Here is a 26,082-nt window from a genome sequence, read left to right as displayed (position 1 = left end):
TAATGTTTCAATTTAGTATGAAAAAAACCATGACCGTTATCCAATGCAAATGGGTCAGATCTCAGTGGAGAATCTGGCACTGAGATTCCCGCTTTATCATCTGAGGGTCTGAGGATTGTGATGCCAAAACATCTCTCTTCAGCTTTATCTTGTCTTTAAGTACTATTTCTCTCCTTCAAATGTTTTTCTGCTTTATTTATGGCTCAAATTTACTAGTCACTATTGGGTTTTCGCCAAGTTGTTTTAAGAAGGCACACGCTCAAGAGCTCTCAGTGGCCGTAAATCTGTTCTTCCTCCATTAGGCTCATGTAGTTAACCGTGGGAGCCATGGTGTACTTTTGCAATCTAGCCCACAAAGGAAAAGAACAACTTCCAAGAGTTGAAATAAATTCAGTCAACTTAGTTTAAAAAATATTAGTAATTATGGCTTTATCTAAATATAGGAGAGGCAGATATCATTTTAAGTTCCTTAAATAACTTCTCTAATTCATGCACCTCTGTTCTGCCCTGCTATTCAAGTTCTAATCCTAGAACATGGCTGCATTGTGGCTTTATGATGTGCCCATTTTACCTTCACTCTAAAAATCCAGCATTGGTGTAGTCAAATGTTTTGATCCATAGGCAGAGCAGTTTCTGGTCATAAAAAAAGTTTTCTGAAAGGTTCCCAGGCCATTCTTGTATCTAGAGTTAGTAATATATGGGGTGGGTGTTATGAAGGTGTCTAAATTTGCCAAGATTATGTTCCATTTGCAGATGAATGATTGAAACAGAAAGGGTAGCACAATATTTTTGGATTCTGTGTAATTAAAATAGGTAATACTGAAAGGGCTGTGATACTGTTTACTTTGGATGGTAATTTTTAAGATTTTAATCACACTTCCTGCATTTGCCTTTTTAATCAGTTGTGCTGTGACCCTTACTTCACCCATATTTGTAAAGTGCCTTGAGAGAACTTAGCTGGCTTAGTGACCTCTCTGAACACAGGGCTATTCAAAAAGCTAGCTGATGGGCAGTTTATTTAGTAGCATTATAGATAATTTTACAGTGATTGAAATTTGAGACATAACCTTGGCTGCTCATTGCCATGATGACAGCATTTGGGCAAATCATGGGGGTGATGGTCAAAACTCCTGGGTTAAAGAGAGAACAATGTAGAATAAAATATATTGAATGCACAAATAATAATGGCCTGAACAGCCTGAAAAGAAAGCAGCTCTTAAGTGGTCTAGCTTAGCTTCCAGGTCATTCCTGTGATTTCGTTGAATGTTGTTCACTGAAGACAGCTGCATAGAGAGAAGCTTGTTTCCAGAAACAAATGGGTTAAACTAGTCTTGTGCCAATAACTAAATACAAACTATTCTCTTGTTATCTAGCAAAATCTCAGCCCTTGCTATACAATATGGCTAACTCTTAGATGAACATAAGTGGAAGTTGCTGCATGCTTTCCTAGCAAACAATTTTTTGCACATAGACCTTCTTATTGATGCTCAGTCTCTGTTGAGGTGGCTATGCTGCCCATGCTGTGATTATTGCAAATATTTTTTTACCTTGAAGAATCCATTTCTGCTACCAGTGTGAATTGTTGTAAGACTGAACTTCTTGCCTGTAGATTTCCTGCAGCTAGCTTAGCAGAATTCTCCTTAGATCTTGAACTCTATACTTTAATTTAAAATGTTTGTTACTCATACGTAAAAGGCTGCATTATGTTATTAAATACACCATATGGGGGATGTTAAAACTGTTTGTGCTTTACTACCAATGCTTTTAATATAATACATGTAAGCAGCATTATTATTTGCGTGGATAGCAGAATGTTAACTGCGAAAATATAAGCTTCACAATTATGATCTGCTGATTATTTCACCTTCCTAAAGGATGTAATGCTTTAACGCGTGAGGCACTTCAAGACTGCCAATAGCAACCTCAATTATGTTTTCGGGCTTGTTCATATACACAGAGGTATGGTACTGTTGTCTGGATTTCCCGATTGACTCCACTGTGACTGAAGGAAAGTCATGTAGGCTAGCATTTTTAAAGAAGTCTAATGGTTAAAAACCTAAAACTCAATGAAATTCATTGGGAATTGGGTGCCTAGCTTCTTTATATGTCTTTGAAAATCCAGGCCTAACTATCCCTCAATTTTTCTCAATGTGTGGCATATAGATGCTTCAATAACTACCTCATAAGGCCTCATAAATATGACTTAGTTAATGGCCACATTCAGTACATTGGGGCTGAATGGGCAGTAGTCTAGTCCATAAGAGTAAACCATTGTGAAGATGGGATTAGAGCTGAGCGAATAACAGATTCTTAAAAACAAAATAATAATGAAAATCCTTTTGGGCCAAACTGAATGATTTTTTTTTTTTTTTGGTGAATCAAAAAGGTAAAAAGATAAAAAATGCATTTCTTGTCAAATGAAATGGTCTGTTAGCCATTAAACTAAATGTTTAGTTTAGATGTTGAGCATTTTTTAATGTTTTTAAATTTTTAAAAATAAAAGGTAACTTCAAAAGTTTCAAAATGGACTGAATAATAGAAACTGTTTTGAAAATATCAAAATGAAACATTTTGATTTTTTTAAATTGTTTTTTTGACTGAAAACGTGGTGACATTAACAAGAAATTGTTAAATGTTTTGGTGTCTGCATTTTTTTTTCCTGAAGAAAAGTTTTAGTATAAAATTTTCATCCAGCTCTAGATGAGATGTTGTCCTCTACTTGCTGGTCCACAGAGGAGGTGACCCAGAGCTACTGTCAACTATGCAAGGATTCTTGTAGAAAAAGTAATAGAAGTCTGTGGTTTTGGATCAGAGTTCCAAATCCAGTTTCCCTAGACATGAGAATTAATATAATTGTCTGTTGTCACTAGAACATGGATTGTGAAAAGTGGAAGTACACTTCAGATGCATGTTGTCTTATAACATTATTGAACAATTCTATTTAGATTTATTACAGCATAATCTGTTTAAAAATTTATTTGAAAATGGAAGATTTCCATGGATCTGAAAGTTAGTAGAAGTTTGGCTGTTGATTTAAATGGCATCAGCACTGGTGAAACATGATTTTTTCCACTTATGATGGGCAGCAGCTAAATCCTGATTATCTTCTTATAAATGTAAGGGAAAGTAAGCTATTCAGCACACAACTGTTTTTTGGAAGGGGTAATGTCTAGTTTTTTTTACACTCACATTTCTTCCATGAAATTTAAATGATCAAATACCTCTCTAGAAATTTCATTTAAAAAAAGATACTGCTTGCACTGCTATCTGTTGATTTCATTTCCTGGTAATCTTTTTTGTGTAAATTTGCTTGTTTTATTTTTTTGAGGCTGCTTGCTGTTTATGGTAGGGACTTAATCTCTTAATCTGTTGTTTTTCAATTAATCTATTTGTGAAGAGAAAGTTTAGCTTTTATACAAAATCATTGCTGATTGGCTTTTGACCAAATTTCACAAAAAAGCCAGTTTTGGACAGAAATCAAATCTGGAAAATTTCAGTTCCACAGTTGAATTTTTTTAGATGGAAGTTATGAGTGACTGAAAACAGCCTTACGTAGCTTTACCTAGTGGTTGCTGTATTGTCCGAATACTACTACTAGTTTGGTTTTTTTAGATAGTGAGTTGGTTACTATGAAGGTTGGGTATACTGGTTTTACAGTCTATAAAATTAGTGCTGATTGGAAATTTAGCTGAAACTACAGTACCTTCTAGACAGGCCTTTCAGTCATGTTTAACCCCCATTATTTAGATTTGGTTGGGACAAAACAGGTTCTAAAATGGCCTTGTAGGCCAGCATCGACATGACCAAACTATGTTACATCCATGTTCTAAATCTATGTTCTAGGGTTATATCTATCTTGAGCGAGAACATGATATAGCTAATGCATTTTTGGCCCTGTGTCCCAATTTACTGGACAAAATGTCAGAACTAGGTTGAAAAATCTGCTTGAACATTTGTGGAGGCTCAAGGAGTTCAGTTGCCTTTTTGTAAATGATTTTGTACATCATCATGTTCCCTGGATTTGAATGGAGCTGGAAACAGAAGCATCATTATGCATGGGAAAGGACATTTTGGGCAGAATATTCAGCCCATGCCAAAATTAGGATCTATTGATGATCAAAATGGATTCAAGATGACCATCTGTAAGAAGACTTTGGGAAAATATTTGGGCACTTGGATGATTTAAAACTTACATATTTGGTTATTACTACTAAACAGGCTGTGCTGAGGCCTTTGTGGAATGAAGCTGTTATGCTGTTTGGTCAGAGAGAATCTTAACTGGGAAAATCAACTTCAAAAGAAAAGCACACTACACTTTCACACACGTTTTCTAGCAAATTGTGGTCTTCAAAATGTGTAACAGTGGCTAATAAATAATGGTCTTGAATTCTGATTAGTTGGCACTGTTTGATTACATTTCTATTTGGTGATATAGGTGGGTCTTATAAGATACCAAACTGTGACAAAAATCATTTATAGGTGTAGGCTACATATGGTGTTAAATACCACCAACCTAATTGAAGACCAACATGGAGAATACATAGCACCTTGAAAAGATGAAGCTGCAGTAATTCACCAGTGCAGTATTAATGCTTGAAACTGCAGCCTCCAACATGCTACAATTTTCTCCCATCAAAGATAAATTGAAAGGAAAAATATATTGCGAAACTTCTTGTCATTTTAGTCACTTTTAAAGTAAAATTATAACTGTTTGTTCTCAAACCCACTTGTCAGGTGAGATTATTTATGTCTTTAGCACCAGAAAGTTTTATTCCCTAAAGCCTTTTACAAGAAAAAATCAGAAAACTTTATTATGTTGTGTAAAGCTGAAAAACTCTCCTTGGAACAATGGACTTTGGGTACATACAATGGGTGAAATATCTATGTACCTATTATTGTGTCACCTTCTATGTATTTTAATTTTCAATTAACATTGGATTGGGAATGGTTATGGGTATGGCAGTTTATGCTGCTAAAGCTATAACATGAATTTATCTTTATACAGGTTATATGAAGGAAAAGAACAAACAGAATTTGAGGAATCTATGAGGAGACTCTTTGAATCCATCAACAACCTTATGAAAAGCCAGTATAAAACTACCATTTTGTTGCAGGTTGGTACTTCAGAAACAACAATATGTCTTGTTTATTGACATTGGAGTGGTGATGATACATTTAGATTATTTATTCTTTACCCATTACATATCTATTCCTTCTTAACTGGCAGAGCAAAGTTGGACAGTTTGTTTAATTACTTTGAAGTCCAAGGTTGACAAGTTTAGAGGAAGGCACATGGTTTGTATACCTTTAAAGAAGGTAGCTGGTTAAATAGCTAAAACCCAGATGCTGGGATTTTCCAACGATGCTATAGGAGGTGCCCCCAATTCCTCTTGAATTTCAATGGGAATAGAATACCTAACCCTTAGGAAAATGCAAGCCAGAGATCCTTAAGGTGGTGACTCAAGCATATTAATTAAACAATCTGTCCCAACTCACAGTTAGCCCAGACACTCTGATTTCCTTTCCCAGACCTGAGAAAGAGCTCTCTAACTCAAAAAGCTTGTACCATCCAACAACAGACATTGGTCCAATAAGATAATGTCTTACTTACCTTGTGTGTCTCAATTTAAAAATAGACATTTTGGTATCTGAGCTTTTACAATGAGTTATCTAGACAGCAGAAACAACTAACTATATGTTGAAGGCTTTGCAGTCACGTAAATGTCTGTGACTCTTTATCATCCACAGAGACTCGCAGCTGTGAATAAACATAAAGTACTTGCAAGAAAATCAGGAAGAGAGGGGTTTACTAAGATATATCCTACTCTGCATAAATTATAAATTAATATGCCCCTAGTAGCAACAAAAATCTGAAGTTTAAGTGTGATCTTATAGGAGGATATATTTGTTTTCAGGCAGGATGGTAACATTAGCATTTTATGAACCCTTTAATGCCCCATTCTTCATACTGTTGAGTTTGATTTTTTTTGTTTTGCTTAGTTCTCTGTTTTGGTATCTTTGATTTAAAATACAGTGGAAATGGAAGACTAAGCAGAGAAAAATTGCGGCTGTATTTGATTCATTTCAATGATCCTTTTGGAGTTACATTTCCCCTGACGCTTTCCTTAGAAGAGCACAGAGCTATAAAGGAACTAAAAACATAAATCTGTTTTCACCTGAATAACAACATGCTTCCAATAATGTTAACATGTTTGAAAGGAATTCAGGATGTTCTGTACCTTATATGACAAATGTATAGATGATTTGCCAGGAGCAGGCTAAGTATTTGGAACAAATTGCATTAGAAGCAGGATACTTTTTGGATTCTAAAAAAATCTTTGCAACAAAGCAGTATCCAGAACTATTCAGTGTAATCGTACTTCAGCACTACATAGTGTAATGGGTTGTCCTCTTATAACACACTGTTAATGTTAGAATATGAGGGAGATTCCCAAACCTGAGCCATTCTTTTTGGGTGACAGATCTGAGGAACTGTCCCAAACTGAGGTGTCATTAGAGGAGGTTTTGGAACAAATCGATAAACTAAACAGTAATAAGTCTCCAGGACCTCATGGTATTCACCCAAGAGTTTGGAAGGAACTCAAATGTGAAATTGCAGGACTACTAACTGTCATCTGTAACCTACAATTTAAATCCGCTTTTGTACCAAATTACTGGAGGATAGCTAATGTGACGCCAATTTTTAAAAAGGGCTCCAGAGGTGACCCTGGCAACTGCAGGCCGGTAAGCCTCACTTCAGTATCCGGCAAATTGGTTGAAACTATCGTAACAAACAAAATTGTCAGACACATGGATGAACATAATTTGTTGGGAAATAGTCAACATGGTTTTTGTAAAGGGAAGTCATGCCTCACCAATCTACTAGAATTCTTTGAGGGGGTCAACAGACATGCAGACAAAGGAGATCCAGTGGATATAGTGTATTTAGATTTTAAAAAACCTTTGACAAGGTCCCTCACCAAAGGCTCTTAAGCAAAATAAGCAATCATGGGATAAGAGGGAAGGTTCTCTCATGGATTGGTAACTGGTTAAAAGATAGGAAACAAAGGGTAGGAATAAATGGTCAGTTTTCAGAATGGAGAGAGGTAAATAGTGGTGTCCTGCAGGGATCTGTACTGGGCCCAGTCCTATTTAACATATTCATAAACGATCTGGAAAAAGGGGTAACAGTGAGGTGGCAAAATTTGCAGATGATACAAAACTACTCAAGATAGTTAAATCCCAGGCAGACCACAAAGAGCTACAAAAGGATCTCACAAAACTGGGTGACTGGGCAACAAAATGGCAGATGAAATTTAATGTTGATAAATGCAAAGTAATGCACATTGGAAAACATAATCCTAACTATACATATACAATGATGGGGTCTAAATTAGCTGTTACCACTCGAGAGAGATCTTGGAGTCATTGTGGATAGTTCTCTGAAATCATCCACTCAATGTGCAGCGGCAGTCAAAAAAGCGAACAAAATGTTGTGAATCATCAATAAAGGGATAGATAATAAGACAGAAAATATCACATTGCCTCAATATAAATCCATGGTACGCCCACATCTTGAATACTGCATGCGGATGTGGTTGCCCCATCTCAAAAAAGATATATTGGAATTGGAAAAGGTTCAGAAAAGGGCAACAAAAATGATTAGGGGTATAGAACGGCTTCCGTATGAGGAGAGATTAATAAGACTGGGACTTTTCAGCTTGGAAAAGAGGTGACTAAGGGGAGATATGATAGAGGTCTATAAAATCATGAGTGGTATAGAGAAAATAAATAAGGAAGTGTTATTTACTCCTTCTCATAATACAAGAACAAGGGGCCACCAAATGAAATTAATAGGTAGCAGGTTTAAAACAAACACCAGAAAGTATTTTTTCACACAACGCACTGTCAACCTCTGGAACTCCTTGCCAGAGGGCATTGTGAGGGCCAATACTATAACGGGGTTCAAAAGGGAGCTAGATAGATTCATGGAAGATAGGTCCATCAATGGCTATTAGCCAGGATGGGCAGGAATGGTGTCCCTATCCTGTTTGCCAGAAGCTGGGATTGGGTGACAGGGCTTGGATCACTTGATGATAACCTGTCTGTTCATTCCCTTTGGGGCACCTGCCATTGGCCACTGTCAGAGGACAGGATACTGGGCTTGATGGACCTTTGGTCTGACCCAGTATGACCGTTCTTATGTTCTTATAATATCTTAATATCTGTATTGCATAGCATTTAGTTTCTGTGTATTCAAGCTTGTTAGATTGAGATCTCTGGATTAAAGTAGTTAAATACTTTTGAGGGATTCATATTGCACAGGGGCTGCATCATGTAAGTACTTAAACCCATTGGTTAATCAGTGAAAATGATCAAAATATATATGCAGGATTTCCCATACGATGAATGGAAGGAAATCTTCAACAAAAGGTGTTCTCCTGGGGGATTCTTAATCCTGGCTCTTTTACTTTGAGATGTTAAAAATCACATCTGTTAAATCTTTTGATACCTTCTAACACCACTTAGGCTGTTTCAATGAAGTTTCTAATAGAGACATGAACAAAATTTTACAGACGTGATGCCTGACAATGTTTGGGGATATTTTTAGTTCTGCTTGAGTGCAAACATTTTGGTTAAAAATGTTCTTTGTTTTCACAAGAATGAAAAACAGGCTTCATGATCAGACTGAACAACTCAAGTGAATTCCGCTAGCCATGGGAAACTTGTCTAGTTAGCAATTTGTGTCATCCCCAAGATAAGCAGAATATCTTTTGTTCCATGTGGAAAATGGATTAGCGATGGGAATAAGGGACCACTATCCCACGTTTGATTAATGTTGGGTTACGTGGGATGGGAGTGGAAGTTAAGACAGAATTTGGTTCTGCAGCCAACTGAGTTACTCATAAAAAAAATAAATTAGCCACACTGCAACAGTCATTTAAAAGATATACATAGTAGCAGTAATATTGCCATACATATTTATGGATACATTGTTCATGTTTAGGAGGATGATTTCCATATACTGTGCTGGAATTTTAAAATTGCACCTGTCTGGCAGAAGAGTTGCTGTCATGCAGGGTGAATACCATTGAGTATGGTTTTGAAAATATAAAAGAATATTTAAAAGTTCCTTTCCCTCAGGGCATGAGGAATTTTAAGGCTGTACAGGTGTGTATGTACTGGAATAAGTAGGTAATGATATGGTAAACTGATGGAATGGCTATCTGTACTGTGTTTTTATGCTTTTGTTAGTTATAACAATTTTAAGCATGAATTTTGTCTTTTCTAATGAGTTATATCAAGTATGAAAAAGGTATTTTTTTGTGGTAAAGAAACAATTTCCACATATAAACATGCCTTTTGTTATGTTTAATTATCCTCTTCAACTACTGTATGATTCAGAATAAAAATAAATGCTTTTGTTTTAAGCCCAGACAGAGCAAGGCAGATCTGGTTTGGCTGAGCCCCTGATTTTATCTGAACATCATAGATTCAGCACAAAATTGATAGTTCATACTCAGATTATTTTAAAAGATATAGCTGTCTGGAAGGTAGAACTGCCTTAAACATGCCTAAATCCAATAAATAATGATCAATGAATGAATATTTAAAGAACTCAAAGGGAGAGGTTGAGACCTCAAGGAAGAGAAATGCCTTTTAACTCAGGTTTCTGCAGCAAGAAATAAAGTACCAAGTGTATATTAGAAAAGCTAGACTCTAGAATGGAAATCCACAGCAAATGCATACGTGAACTGACTCAAAATTAGATCAGCTGACCACCTGAATGGTAAAACTAGAATATATAATAAAGGGTGCGGGAATACTACTTTAAATGTTGGTGATCAAGGGTGTTAACTTTTGCTTAGATTTTCCCTGCTCGTGAGAGAGGTGGAAGTGTCAGATTTAGTACTGGAAAAGCCAGTGCCCAGGAGAAATTCTTTCTGTAAAGCTATGTTGAGAATATGGTGAAAAAGAATCATTGGCCTTAAGATCACTCTGGTGGTTGGATCAGTTCCAAGAGGGACACTGCTCAAGAATCCTTGTAGCTCCTGACTTGAAAACACTTCCTGTGAAGCAGCAAAAAAGAATCTAGTTTTCCCATCATTAAAACCAGCTGCTCACGGTGGGACCATTCCTACCAAGGGAGAGTAACAAATAGGTGGCAGAGTAGTAGATAATGGAACAAGACTTCCAAGTACATGCTGCAGTGTTAGCCAAAGCCCTGGAAACAACCATCCCAAGGGATGGCCATTTTCCACCAGGGGATCTGGTGTCCACAAAAGATAGGCAATACTGCTCAGAAATTATGCTAAGCTGATTACTGCAAGACTCCACATTATCTATATGCTTGGCAAGAGCTTCTATGGTCTGATGCACAAAACTCAAGGGCTGTTTTCTCAAAATTGGGTGGTTGCAAGTGCTTCTAAATCTCTGTAGACTTGTCAGTCATGGCAGTCATCACAATGGAAAACATGTGTTTCTCTGCCTGTATAAAGGAGACTTATAGCTCCACTCATGAAAGCTTTGACACCTTTCTGTGGCCAGTGTCTGTTTGGAGTGATTGTAAAATGGTTGCCCAAAATGCAGAGATGATCAAGCACTCACTTCCAATAATGACAAAATGCATCAGGAAGGATTGCAAGTCAAACAACAAGTCAGCTTTATTTATTCACCTATAGCCACAACAGATTTACCCATAGAGAGGTGGAAAGGTGAAGGTTCTGGAACAGGCTTTGGGAGAACAATGATGGAACCTTGAGCAAGCCAGTTTTAGGACACAAGTATTCTGCCAAACTGTCCCCGAACACAAAAGGACCATTGTGGGATAGAGGTATATCTCATTACATACCCACATAGGAAAATCCACAAAAGTCCACTGGTTCGTGAAATAAGGATTATGCCATCAAACCAGAGGGGGAGCGAGGTAACCTCAAATATGGCTAAAAATCTTTTAAAGTAATTATCAATGGATATAAACAGCTGTAGAACACCAATTTCTGATGTCCGGGGTAATTGGGGTGTGTGTGTTTTAGATCTCAGAGTATGCAACAGGTTTGTCAGTCATCAAAGACTCAAGATGCACACTCAAATCAGTCCTATCCAGCATGCACCATCCAAATAATTCCTTGGGTCTTTCCCAGTTTGTTGAGATATACTTTTCTTAGAAATGTCAAGGATACACTGATCTGTTGTAACATTGCCCAGAGAAGAAATCAAGGACTTAAGTGAGCTGGAATTCCTTACATACACCACATATGCACACAGTACATACAATCCTCAACTTGGTCTGGATTTTAATACTTCTAAGAAAAGATGGTATTCTATGTGATCCTTTCTGTGCCATGTAAAAGTGGAATGGCCTGTTCCCACAAGCCCTCCACAGCTCATATGGCAATGGCCTCTACTTCATAGTGTCATCTGTAGATGTTAAATCTACTGTAGTGTGTAGGGTATCCATTGCCTCCCAAAAAAATATTTACAGACTGGTTAACAGAATGGTCCTGATTTAAAGAAAGATACTTATTATGTATAAAAAGATCCAACTTTTAAACGTCTGTTTTCTCTGTCTGATGTATATCACCTACTGCATGAGCACTGAAGAGGGCAAAATAATACGCTGTTACAGTTGTGTTAAGTACTCTTTGAATAGCTGAAGACTGAGAACTGTCAGATTCTCATTACTGACCTGAGCCTTTCATGCAAATCCAAATCAGGGTTGTCTCATTTCTCCTCGAAGCAAGTTCTTGGCTTCCTCTGAAGACTTGAAGATACAAGATTTTCCTCTCAACCCCAAGAGCATCCAATAGGATATAGTGTTATGGCCATCACTTCAATATCCTGGTTTCTTTGCTGACATAAAACCTTTCCTACATTATGAAAGCAAGCATGTGGGCTGGAGTTGACCCATCTTTGGAATCTGGGAAACCACTACATCAGATACTCAGCAACTTTAAATACAATGGTCTGGAATGAAGCAGACTCACAGATGACTAAGATGGTGTGTAGTGAAGGTACAGCTGAGGGACGACTTTTAGGGAGTCTCACACATTTCTGTAGTACTCTTCTAGATGAATCATTTAGAAACTGTGCTAAATTGGTGCTTGTTCACTTGTCAAAGTTATAGCTTTCCAAAGCAAACTGAAACTCAGTATCTGTGATCAAGACCCAGATAATGTTACAGTATTGACTTCTCTGCACCACTTTGTCAATTTCCCATGTATATCCTTCACCTGTCAGTTTCATTGTCTCCATTGTGCCATATCATCCATCTAGATGCTTGTGCATAAAATCCGGACTCCTGGAGGTGGATTTCTTTTTTCAGATATACAGTAATGGCCCTAAATCAATGGTAGGAGTGCTCTTGTTTGTGTTTGGGAATGCAGAGCTGTCAAATTCCCTTTCTAATTGGTTGCCAGGGCAAAAAATGACCTTCAGGAGTTGGATTTCTGCGTTTCTGACAAGTAGTAAATATTGAATGATTTGCCCAGGTTTCTTGGAACTGGTTTATTGGTATCTCTTTTATACTGTGTGCATGTTTCCCTCCATTATTTACCCCCACCCCACCAACCTCTAATTAAAATTAAGGACTCTGTTCCTTTCCCAAAAGCTATGGATTACTCCTTTAACCAGCAGATCCCAAGTGACCTGCACAGGTCTCAAGGGACATCCAAGTGGGTGCCTCTTTGGTTTTTTTCCCTGCTGCTGAGCCCTGCCTGCTGCAGCTGGCTCTTAGATATCATGGTTCTTCCAGCATTTAGGAGCCAGGTGCAGCATTGGAAAATGTCACTTGCTGCTGGCTGCCCACCAGTGGAGCTGCTGTCCCTAGTGGGAGGAGAGGAGTACACACACAATGAGGTGACTCTCTTCACTTATGTCAGGATGTGGAGTGGAACATTGGAGCCTAACAATTTAGAAGTGTCCGGAGGCAGCTTGATTATTTGTTTAGGTGCAAATAAGGCTGGAAAAGTGCCAACAGTGATGCCTGATTTGTGACATACAATAGATGATGGCATGGTAACTTTGTTAAACTTGCCTTGACAACAAATAAAATCAGCCTAATAAACAGGGCCCTGGTGACTCTTTAAAATAGTCTTTTAATCTTCTGGGTACTTAAGTTTCATGAATATGTATAAAGAATTGTTGGAGATGACGGTTATTATGAAGCTAAGCTTGTTAGGGAATAAAGATTGTAAGATAAACGTACCGGTAAGCTGGAGGAGTATAACATAAATTTCTGTAATATTGTGAGGTTTTTCTAGCCTGCTGAAAAATTAACCTCTTAGTTCTAAATGGGCCAAATACTTCTTTCCTACCCAGCAGATGACTTGAATGAGGACTTGAGGGTTCAGTTGTGTGTGTGTGTGTGTATGTGTACACCACATCATTTTGAAGCCACTCTACTGCAACAGAAACATGGAGGTGCCAGAGATACAGTCAGGTGTTCACTTCTGCACACTGTCCGGTTTTCTGTACTCAGAGTTAATGACAGCTACATCCTCCCCACTCGCAAATTGTGCAGATGCTGAAAGGAAGAACATGGAAGCAGGTCTTCTGGAGAGTCACAAGAGGCCAATATCTGTAGCAAGGGAGAGCTGCACACCCTATGTAATGTATAGGAATTGGTTAGTATCATTTTAAATAGTTTGTAAGCCTTCTAGTGGCCTCACTGTCTCCTGTGTTTCAGGAGACCCCCAATCCCTGCCATAGTAGCAGTGTAGATATGTAGGTAGATGTTGCATGTTGTATATACTTACTTGGATCCATGTGTTACCATGTAGTTCCTGATTGTTGTGTAAAGAGCAAAAAGGACGACAGGCTGCTGGGTTGAAACCCAGTCTGCGGCTTGTTTTTTGGATACATTTGCTCATGGCTATTTTTGTGTTGATAGATTTGACCTGCTGATGGCTGCCAATTCATTTTTGCTGAGTCATGCTGTTAATTTAGATGGCATATATGGCCCAAAGAGTCAAAGGTGTTAACATAACCCAGTGATTTACTAAAACTAAAGCGTTTTAAACAAGGTTTGGGATTTGGTATACAGAGACCTCAACCTATTTAATACCAAGGCAAACACCCATTAAAAAACTTGTAAACCTTGAATTAAAGATACAAAAAAAGAAGGGCAGAAATCATTTGAAATGTAAAGTATGCAGCCTTTTATTTTATTTAAAGCGAATTTAGTAATGTTGTATTACACCAGAATGGGTTCGGCTCTGGTGGTTACAGTTTGAAGCTCAACAGAGTGAAAGTCACTTCTGCTACTTGCTTCAAATTTAGACCAAGGATAGTGACCACACATACATTTACAAGTATAACTTTAATGAAAGGTTATGATTACCCCAGCATATAGAAATCCTATGAAGACCTATGCACAAGTTACAAATATAGTCCATACTCACATGCTTAATGATATTTGTACGGTCTGATGGATGCCTTGCCAGTTGATCATCAGTAGAGGGACGGTTCCTGCTGGGGTTTTTTCCAAAGAGAACTCATTTTACCCAATCTGGGAGCCCTCTTTTATCTTGTGACTCTGACTCCACCTAACATTCTGCGCAGGTGCATGAAGGTGTCCACCCTCTTTTTTCCTTATTTGTACTGTGTCCCTCAATAATATGGGGATACCCTATTTTTCATAGGTGGTTTGTAGTTCCTTTTATTCTCATTAGCATTTGCGGACATAGTGCGCCTTGCGGTTAAGGCACATGTTAGAAAAAAATGTGCCTCTAAGTCATTTTGTGGTCCCAAATTAATCTTGTAGCTAATTTGGCCAGGGTGTGTCTCAGGATTAGGATAAAGAAGACCCAGGAGACTGTGGACCTGGAAGCCATGATGGTGAAGCTCACTCTAATAGCCAGTTTATCTCCCAAAGTATCTTTCTTCTAGGGTCCTTTAAAGAAGTGATGGGCTGTTACACTCCCATTATTTTGTCCACCAGTTAGGCCTGATATCTGACACACCAATTTTAGTTGACTGATTTCTGGTTCCACACTTCTTGTTTATCAACTCAAAGACTGTGTTAAGATTATGCTTATGTCACTAGGCCTTTTTGTTTGGACCATTTCAGTCTTTGTCTCATATTTGCACCTTTTCCTATCAACATTTGTTTTTTAGGTTACTGTGACATTTTTTGAACCTAAATTCAGTTTTTACAGTGGTGCTCCCAATTAGGGTAAATTTGTAGACTGAATGATCACAACAGTTATCCCACCATTTTATAGTCCTGTAAGGAAGTGTGTGTTCCCCTCCCAACCCCATTTTGAGGTTGCTAGCATTGCTAGTGTCACTATCAGGAAGAGTCTTCATGTGAGGGCTTAAAATGTCGTTGATCCCTGCTTGGCACACAAGGCTCCTTTTACCCTGCCAAGTCTTGTATGCACGGTCGAGAGCTGCAATTTGGTACAGCCATGAGTGGAAGATTTATCTTTAGGTGGACTGTCGTGGCTTGATGTACTGTGCAGTTTTAGCTGTGGAAGAAGTATTTCCTGTTGAATCAATACCATCCTTACTCTTCCAGTTGGCTTTTTTAAAAAGAAAGTTGGCCACCATCTTAAACTAACGTCTCAAATGTAAATGAAATCTTTGTCTTTGTGACTTTTAAAAATCTAGATGAGAACTCAAAGGAATTTCTGTTCTTAGTTCCTAAAATTAATTTTTTAACAAGCAAGTTGGTGCTGAATGTTGGCATACTCTGAACTTAAAAGGGTTGTGTTGGGTCTTGCACTTGAGTGGCAATATCTCTGCAAAACTGAAAAAGTATTTGACATACATATTTCAGCTTTGAAGCTCAGTGATGCTTGTAGTTATCCAGGGGATAGTAGTCTGCCACAGAGTCCTAACAAACTGTGAATGCTTGTCGAATGACTACCACAAAGAAACTTCAAAAGCCCTCTGCTCCAGGCCATTTCTTCTTCTTGGGTCTTTGTAGAGGCAGGAATTGAACATTCATGACAATTAATTCCTGTTAATGACCATAATTTCATTGTGCTTTCTAGTCCATGATGGTCTTGACTATACCTTTTTTTCTACAGTGAAAATATTCAAGGGTTGGCTCCCCTCTTACATTGTACATCATAGTGAATCTATCTTAACTGTCTCCCTGCATCATTCTCATACATAAATTTGTTGTGAAAAAGCTGAAATATTGATGCTGTGGTGGGAATAGTGTATATTTCACATGCTCATCTCATACATTTTGCAATGCCCATGCGTAAGGGTATTGTGTCTAGACTCTAATTATGTGTGGGATAGTTAGAATGACTTTTTCCCTCAGTTTGAAATCAGGTTATAGAAGTCCGACAAATGCAAATTCCAGAAGCTGATGTTGTTAGATGCTTTATCGTGTTTGTTTACTAAGGTTTGTTGACTGCAGATTTTCTGTTTAAGGAAATGCAGTATGGGTGCTCATCTGAATAAAAAGCTGTAGCCCAAAATTCTCTGAACAGTGTTCTAAAATTACACACAATGTTGATAATTTCTCACCCAATATCAGCTGTGGGATGCTCTTTAAAAAGTTTTCTCTTGCTTCTTTTTAGGCATTAAGGGACTGAAATTAGCATGACCACTTGATGTGTTAAACCCATGGAACATCTGGGAATTGTAGCTGGAGTCAATGCTGACAGTTTCAGCATTATTTTCCACTCCATGCCTTGTAGGTGCATTGGAGTCCAAATGTAGGTAGTCAGCCCTTGGCAGAATTACACTTACCAGCTGTATTGCAAGGGAATGGGAAACCTGAAAGATAGGGCAGATGGACAGATCTCTCATGAAAATGTTCCTAAATTCATAGCATTTCCCTGTGGATTCCTGGATATCTGGAGGCCCGTGTTAATCTCCCCTCTTCCCCCAAACCTGTAAACCTCTCCAGTTTCCATCTGAGGAATGATGATTAGGGATTTCTGTGGGGAGTTTATTCATGAAACTTGCATCCAAGTGCTCTCCTGCTGGAGGGAATCATTTAGTTTGGAGTATTTAATTAAAATTAGAGTTCAAGGTATACATCCTGGCTCTTATTCAAATGACATGTGGGTCTATGGTGGGAGATTGTCAGTGGTGGACAGCTTGCTGAGGAAGATCATGTGAGCCCAATCCTGCATCAGATAAAGTAACTGAGTTTTACTGACCTCAAGGAATGAATAATCGGACCTATTTAACGTGACAGAAAATTTATTAGCACCCACTGTTAGAAATTGTAATTCAGTTGCCATCTTGTTCTCATAGCGATATATCAGAACAACTTCACCAAAATCTCAAATATTTTGTTTCAATATAAAACGGGTCTGATTTGTGTTAAAGCAGTGTGCACATTGGACTGTGCTCTTGTACCTTTGGCTTAAATAGTGTTTGTTACAAACTGTCATTATTGAGCAAGAGTTCTGCTGGCAGCAAAAAAGACTGAGAAGCTAATTTTAATGAAAAAGTTCCTTACCAAACACTTCGACAGTAGGGTTTTCTCCCCCATTCAAATGCTTAATTTTCTGGGTTTACTGAAGTCGTTCCAGCTTTCCTTTAAGCTCTTAAATATGAAGTGCATGTTTTATAAGGAAACAACCCCTTAAAACTTTTGTTGTGGCATGCTCAAGTATAAAGAATTATTTTGGATTTGACGTTTATTAAAATGCAATTGATATATAACTGTACATTCCATTACTTGGGAAGCAATGGCAAGGACACTGGACTGGGAGTCGGGACACATGGCTCTCGTCCTGGCTCTGCTAATTGACTCCCTGCATGACCTTGAGGAAGTCAAAGCTCTCTGGCCTTGTCAATGCACAAACTTGCATAGGTTAACCAATCCAGTGCAAAACCCTATGTGGATAATTTTATTTATTTAGTGGCTTATTTCAGTTCAGTTTAAACCTGTTCCTAATCAATTTAAATTAAACCAGAACAAGACTGGCTTAAGATGAAACAAGTGTCCACACAACCTTTTTCTACTGGTTTAACTAATCATTTTAAAATCACACTATTAAGTTTGACTGATACAACTCTATATAGACAAGCTTTCAGTTAACATTGACAGCCCATTGGTTCCCCATCTATAAAATGGGGGCAATGTTTCTTACCTTTTTAAAGATAAGTTAAGAAGTTCTACATGAGTTCCAAATTCTCATTATAAAAACACATTTGCTTTTAATTAGTTTTATTTATTAGAGTTTAAATATCCACAGGCTGTGTAGTTTTCCTAAAAAGTTATGCTTTTAGTTTATTTCAGATTCTGTGCTTTGTCAGTGTAGAAAGTAAGAGTCAGGATGATGTATGGTCAGTCACTGCTTTTATCAAGGTCTGTGCAGACAATGGAAGTCAGACAGGAATGATTGCTGTTGGCAATGTAAAGAGCAGATTCCACATACTTGTGTGTGAAGGCAATAGCAAATGTTCAATAGTACCCTGTTGAGCGGATGATACACTCCATGTGCAGGTTAGGCAGTTGTTTAGTATGTGTCTTGTTACACAGCAGAGTCGACAGTATGCACCTATGAAACCCATGGCTTTAGGCATATGTTCTGACTCCCTTTCCTATAGCCCAGGGCCTACCGACAGCTGGAGCAATTTAGTATGTAAAATAGATCTGCATCAGCTGTTAAGACTGTCTTTTGCTGTAACTTGCTTCTCACCTAAATGATACTAGTAAAAGCAACACTTAGGCTATATCCACACTGGCAATTGAACAATAAAACGTTTGTCTTTCAAAGGTGTTAAACCTCTCACGCCCCGCCCCACTGAAACACAAAAGTTTTGCCACGACAAATGCCAGTGTGAATGAACAGCGCGTTGTTGGCAGGAGAGCTCTCCTGCCGACAATGCAAACGCCGCTCATTGGGGGTGGAACTTTTTTGTCGGCAGGAGAGCCGACAAACAGTAGCTACACTGCCTGAGTTTTAGTGGCACGGCTGTAATGACACAGCTGTGTCGTCAAAAGCTGTGTAGTGTAGACAAGCCCTTAGTGTTTCAAAATGAAATAATGCCAGTATTGTCTTTGTAGTTTTGTTCAGGAAGTTGTTAGCCAAAATACCACTTAATATACACTTAGTTCCCTTACTTTGGATTTAGTGTATTACACAATGCAAATTACAGTTTGCAGAATTATTACACAAAATGCTGCCCTTAATTTATGATGGTGGCAGAGTTTGTGAATAACCAGTGTCCATGACTAGTGAACATAGCACAATTAATGAGATTTTAGGCAGGTATGAATGCACTTAAAAAATGAAATGCAGCAGAGTTCATACCAGGTTCTTTGCTATAGATAGCTATCTCTGACATACACTATCTTTGGATTATTCTTTTTTATGAAGGTATCTATCTTTGGATGCAGTCCCTCAATAATAAATGGTGTCACAAACACAAAAGCAGAATTTAACCTCTCATAAATCTCTATACTATATGTTGGCTGACAGTGTTGGTGGGGTGAAGAGGAGGAGATGAGAGACCAGAGTGGATGTGCTGGTGTCTTGTACTGTACCTGCAGCACTTTGGTCAAGTTCTCCTTTTTTAACAATTTTAAAGTACACTTTAAAATACTTTCTTTTCTTAAACTTAAAACTGTGCTTTTATTTTGAATTTGTTAAAACTACAAAAGCATCTCTCCACCTTCCCTCCAGCAAGAGGACTAGTGAATCCTTTGGGTATGTACGATAAGTGAGAAATGTATGTCTATCACCAGAAACTACAGAATAGGATAGTTTCCATATCTGAAAGATGCACTAATCCTAGGAGGCAGTTCTTAGTATCTATTAGGTTAAGAGGATGAAAAGTAAAAGCTAATGCCCCTATGAAGCTTTCACTTTTGAATGGTCATGCATGGTGGTCTAATGTTTGAATGTTTCTGCTCTTTATCATGAGCTTATGAACTATGTGTAGCTTTAAAAATATTTGATTCCAAAGGCTGAGTATATCAAATCCCTCTTGCAGGAATCTTAGGGGAACTGAACAATGTGGGTTTTGATCTTCTCTTCAAGGAAGTTGATGTTAGATGTTGGTGATGACATCAGACATACACTATTGCCCACCAATGTGTGCTATTGCCCACTCGGGAGGGTAGTGTAGCACATGTGTAATTTGTCTCATGACTAACTTTTACCAAGTTTTTATTGCTTGACAAGCAGAATAGAATAGAAATCTTACGAGATGAAATTCACCTCTTAAGTAAAAAGCCTGAGTCCTAGAGCTCCATGTCAGTAAAGTCTTGAAAGATGGATAGAGAGAAGACACAAAACGTCATCCCTTCTGCAGGGTCTGCAACATCACAATGACTGTTACTACAGCTTGTGGGCTGGCCAAACAACTGCAGCTCATCTGTGCAACCTGTCGGGTACACTTGTGGGGGCTGGATTGGTGTAACTGAGGATCCTGTGGCCTCTGGCTTGTGCCCTGCTTACATACTTGCATTACTGTAAAGCCACCTTTTGCTGTGGCAACATTAGAAACTCTGTCAGAGGTGTGCATAGTGTGTGCAGTCCACTCCATGGCTATTGTGCTTCCAGGCCCCTTGCATTATATCACCATAAGGCATATGTGTTACAGAAGGCTTTACTCTGGCCCTCTGCACCATGGAGAAATTCAGAGTATAAAGAATTGACATTTCAGAGCAAGGTAGAGGAAAAGTCCAAGTTCACTTCAGTTCATTGAAATGTGTGCACTTCTTCAGTTCCACTAGTGAAACCATTCCTGGGGAGAGGGTGGAAGGATTTCATTATTGGCCAAAACCTTTGGGTTTCTGAGAGCTATGTATTGCTATTGCATTGTATTAAGTGTACCTTGAGGGTATTAGATGGAATTGAGTGGTATAAGAGGACATATACGTACATGTATTTACACAATTAACACATGATATATTTGTCAATTCAGGTTGCTGCCTTGAAGTATATACCATCGGTCCTCCAAGATGTTGAAACAGTCTTTGATGCCAAGTTACTTAGGTGAGCTGCTATTCAACAGCATTTTGTTAGTTGTGTCCAATGTTGTCTGCATGCAAAAGTGTCAGTTCTGTCCAATATGTATACCGAGCTAGATTCTTAGCCACTATAAATAGGCATAGCACCGTTTAAATCAATATAGCTATGTCAGTATTCACCAGTTAAGGATCTAGCTCATTTTGTTCAATTTGAAGCATATTTGAAGTATCTGTCATGTGTTGTTTACAATGAATATAGAATCAACATCATCTCGGCATGACAACCAAGTTCAGGATCTATTCGAGCTGTATCCTCTCCGTACTGTTGTACAGTTGCAAAACATGGACACTGTGCCACTCAGACTGGGCAAAACTGGAGGCTTTCCACACACAATGCCAACATCGTATATTGGGCATAAAATGGAATCACTTAATTTGTAATGCAGATGTTTACGATTGCTCCAGTCCACAGAGTACTGGGGCCATTGTCTGAAAAGCATAAGATGCTATCTGCGTACATGTAGTGAGAATGCCACAAGATATTTGGGTGAATGTTGTTCTCTGGGTGGCTAGTAACATCCGGGATAAAATTCCACCAACTGAGGGGTGGAAGTGGCCCAGAGGCAGACCCACTATTACCTGGGTTCATCAAGTCTGTTCTGATGTTGGACTCGGGCCATCAATCCCTTGCCGTCATGCAGGAATGGACCAAATGGCGAACGATCACTATGGCCAACTGTTTGACTAAGTGTTGAAGAAGAAGAATATTCTAGATAGTGAGTTGTATTCTTAAGAGTGTACTATAATACAGTTTAACATCTAGGCCTACTTTTCAAACATTTGTTCAGTGAGTGGAATTAGCAAGTAATGCAATGCACTTTTGGAGAATAAGTGGCACTACCAAAAAGGCCACGACTCTGGCTGGCTGACAATAGATGTCTTCCTGATAGATGACAGAAGATTTGTTGGCCAAAACCTGCATTGTATTGCACATGCGCAATGGGCAAAAATGTCAAGTGTTAATCTTTGGGCAAAAATGCCTAACACTTAGTTTTTCCCTCTTAACAGTTGGTCTTTCTCCCCTGATAGCAGTCTTAATACACAACAAAATACAAGGAAATGTATTGAATATATTTGTTAAGCATTAGAGGTATTTTAGTAGTTACTGCTCTTGCTATCTGTCATATTAGCATAAGAAATTAATCTAAAATGTATTTGTGATATTTCCCCTTATCTGCAGCCAACTACTGTATGAGTTTTACACTTGCATCCCACCAGTAAAACTACAGAAGCAAAAAGTGCAGTCCATGAATGAAATAGTACGCAGCAACCTCTTTAAAAAACAAGGTAAATCCAAATTGCCTTCAGATTTTAAAGTAAATGTGTTTGAGATTGACACAGCGGTTTTTAATCTCTCCATAATTTTATCTGATGTAGAGTAGATTGAATGATAAGAATTATGTAAGTCCTCTATCTGTAAAAGCAGATTGAGGTGGCTTCTGGTTGATCCTTCTGGCCAAGACAATTAGTTTGCAAAGGCATGGTCATTAGACCAGAACGAAGACTTAGCTAGACCTGGGAAGGGTTGTTTGTGAGTGCTTATTTTAGTGGTAAAATTTGAAGCTTGAGAAACCTGTTGTGGCTACCATCAAATCCATTTTTTAAGATGTACAGAAATATAAGAACATTTAGAGGTAACATTTTAAAAAAATTCTTAAATCACTTCTGCAAATGGGACTTAGGCTCCTAAATCAGTTAGATGCTTTTGAAAAATTTGCCCCAAATGTTTGTCCAATACAGGGATTACAGAGGTCAATCTTTTGGGGGTGGGAGGCCAAGGGGAGGGGAGGAGAGAGGAAACGAGAGCAAAACCTACGGTTGCCAGGCATCGGGTTTTCAACTGGTCAGCACTGCTGACCGGGCCATTAAAAATCCAGTTGGTGGCGCAGTCGGGCTAAGGCAGGCTCCTTGCCTGCCTTGGCTCCGCGTGGCTTCCGGAAATGGTGGCATGTCTGGCTCCTAGGCAGAGGGGTGGCCGGGGGCTCCGCATGCTCCCCCCGCCCTAAGTGCCAGCTCTGCAGTTCCCATTGGCTGGGAACTTTGGTCAATGGGAGCTGTGGGGGTGACCCCTTGGACGGAGCCGGCATGCAGAGCTGCCTGGCTGCATCTCCGCCAAGGAGCCAGAGGGACATACTGGCTGCTTGTAGGAGTCACCTGAGGTAAGCGCCACCCTCACCCCTTCCCCCCCCCGCACCCCAACCCTCTGCTCCAGCCCTGAGCCCCCTCCTGCACCCAAACTCCCTCCCTGAGCCTGCACCCTAACCCCCTCCCTCACTCCAACTCCCTGCCCCAGCCCTGAGCCCCTCCCAGAGCCTGAACCCCGCACCCTCTCCTGCACCCCAACTCCCTCCCAGAGCCCGCATCCCTCCCACACTCCAAACCCCTTGGCCCCAGCCCGGAGCCCCCTCCTGCACACCAAACCCGTCATCACCAGCCCCACACCAGAGCCCTCACCCCCAGCCGGAGCCCTACCCCCTGTGCCCTGACCTCCTACCCCAACCTGGAGACCCCCCCGCACTCTGAATCCCCTCACTTGTGGCCCCACCCCAGAGCCCACACCCACAGCCCAGAGCCCTCACCTCCTCCCGCACCCCAACCCCCTGCCCAACCCGGTGAAAATGAGCGAGTGAGCAAGGGTGTGGGAAAGTGAGCGACAGAGGAAGGGGGGAATGGAGTGAGTGGGGGATGGGCCTCGGAGAAGGGGCAAGGCAGGGGTGGGGCAGAGGGCAGGGCAAGGGTGTTCAGTTTTCTGCAATCGGAAAGTTGGCAACCCTAGCAAGACCAATAATCACATGAATGGAGAAACCAGGTCATGTCCCTTTAAAAGGAGGTATTTGAGAAGGATAACAGTGTTATGACAGCATTGATAACACCATAGGGTTGGAAAAAAGTGGGGAGAACACTTCTAATAGACTGTGCTTCTGACATGTGGGCCTGCCACATGTGAGGGGCGAGGGGAAAAATAACCAGATATGTGAAATATTCACTTTGATTACCTGCAGCAACTAAGTTTAATTTTTTCCTGAGTATAAAACTATTGATGGGTTGTCCCAGGTGTTTTTATCTGGGTTTTTTTCTCTCTCCTGAATAAATCTTCTTTTAATTAGTCTATTTGAGTCTTCAGTGAAATTGAGGTTAAGTCACTGCTGTACGTTCTTTGTTGCCTTCGTTAAAGGGAAAGATATTCTTTGACTTTGCTACACTAGCAAATTTAGCATCTTTAGTTCACCCACTGTGTAGCTCCTCCACAAGGAGGAAGCTACCATGCAGGCAAGGCTCAGTGGCTTTTAACACTGTGTCATGTATCTCTGCTCCAAGCAGGTGTAAATGACAGCGTTAAAAATGTCAGTGCTCACAACAGCCTTGTCAGTGCTAGCACTCCCACTGTTGCTACCACAGGTGGGAACTTTTTGCCCAAAAAAGTATTGTACATCAGGCCTAATTGACTGGCTTCATTAACCTCAGTGCCAAGAACTGTGCCTCACTACGAATAACAAATAAGGCTCTATTCCGGCCTTTGTAGGAATAGCTGAGCTTGTTGCTCTCTTGGCTTCATATTGGAGCTGAGCAAGCCTCAGTAACTTGGAAAGGGCACCTAGTCTGCACCAATGGTTTGCTAGTTGCTCAGCATTTCCACTTGTGACAATTTATAAAACAAATCTGTCATGATCCTGGGAACTTGACAATAACAACAGTGACTCCGTATGGTGGTGTAGAGGAGTATGCCAGAGTGGAATGCTTTTGCTCATCGCATTGTACAATGTTCCCAGAATAGTCATAGGCACAGACTTAAGCACTATGGACAGATGGAAATGCAGCACTGTCATAGAGCTTCTATAGGGGGCATGCTGTTGAGGGCGAGACTTAGATTGTTAGCTAAAATAGTAACAAGATACTTCATCTAAAGTCCATTGTGTTTTCAGGACATTGAGGACTGTTTAACCAAGTTAGCAGTCATGAAGTATTGTATAACATGCAAAATTTTCAAGTTTTCTATGCAATATTATGCGGTCTTTAATCAGTACTCTTGTTAGTGATTTCATGCACTTAGCCTTTGATTTTTGACTACTAGCTTATCATTAAAACCTTGCATATTAACCAAATTAGCACCTTGTTTCAAGCTATTAAATCTAAGTGAAACAGCATCTAATCTACAATCAAAGTTTTGTGTACATAATTGAACTGCAGTAAATATGTCTAGAGCGATTTAAGAAGTCGGAGTAGTTACAGACAATTTGCTAGAAACAAAAACTCTCTTGGCTAGAGAGGTTGTACAGAGAGGTACTTGTAGGAGGCTGCAAAGAATGTGAAAGTCTCTTCATCATATTTCCAGTTGGTTGCATTATAACTGGTAAGTCACAAATTACAAAGCCAAATAGAAAGTGTTGGGATAAAAATGCTTGTGTGGGAAGGAACAAGTAATGTTACTGACAAGCAGTAAGTGGACAGTGCTGGGCTAACTCCAAGAAATTACTCAGTGTAAGTATATTCAATATCTGTGCGCAACTGAACTGAGCATATAGGTGTGAGATACCAGCAAGTGGTACAGCACATCAGGCTGTGAAGATCTGAATTCCTCCTCATCTCCCGGCAACACCAGGTGTTGCCAACTGTGAGAACATCCAGAGATTTCAAGCAGCAGCAGCCTAAATCTAATTCTGATTTTACTGACGGTATTGGTTCAATCTGTTTTCTGCCTAATCTTTATGCTTTTAGCTAAGTTCCATTAGAGTCTCCAGCCAAATATTTCCTTTGCTGGATAAACAGAGCTCTCCATCATTCTATTCCAGCATATTCAGAGCCAGAGAATCAATCCAAGTACTTCAAACCTACCGTGGGAGGAGAGTAGCTAACTGACTCTCTTAAAATAATCTTTTAAAGGGGCACGAGGCATTTAACTCCTCTGTATTGGGAGGATTCCTATGGGACCTAGGTATATCAACCTTCTTTTGGGTCTGTTATAGCAACCCCTCATACTCATTCAAAGAAGGGCACTTGATTGAGTATGCGCCAGGAGTAAAAGGGTTAAGGAGCATCCAGCACTGTACATCATTCTAGACAGTATGTGACCTAGGTGTAGCCATGGCCTTACTTTCTATACTCCTCTTCTGTGGCTGTTTGGA

At 39.5% G+C, this 26,082-nt stretch overlaps 1 protein-coding gene across 1 annotated transcript in view; it reads left to right on the top strand.

Moving 5' to 3' along the window:
* DOCK2 (dedicator of cytokinesis 2) overlaps positions 1-26,082 on the top strand; it is a 500,992-nt gene that overhangs the window by 117,812 nt on the left and 357,098 nt on the right. The window contains exons 23-25 of the mRNA XM_065410088.1: positions 5,006-5,114; positions 20,854-20,924; positions 22,140-22,246. Of these exons, the coding sequence (XP_065266160.1) occupies positions 5,006-5,114; positions 20,854-20,924; positions 22,140-22,246 (287 nt within the window). The remainder of the gene's footprint in view (positions 1-5,005; positions 5,115-20,853; positions 20,925-22,139; positions 22,247-26,082) is intronic.

This window comes from Emys orbicularis, chromosome 8 (assembly GCF_028017835.1).
Source record: "Emys orbicularis isolate rEmyOrb1 chromosome 8, rEmyOrb1.hap1, whole genome shotgun sequence".
NCBI classification, from domain to species: Eukaryota; Metazoa; Chordata; order Testudines; family Emydidae; genus Emys; species Emys orbicularis.
Note: the sequence above shows the minus strand (reverse complement) of the source record. Positions and strands in the feature narration are given on the sequence as shown.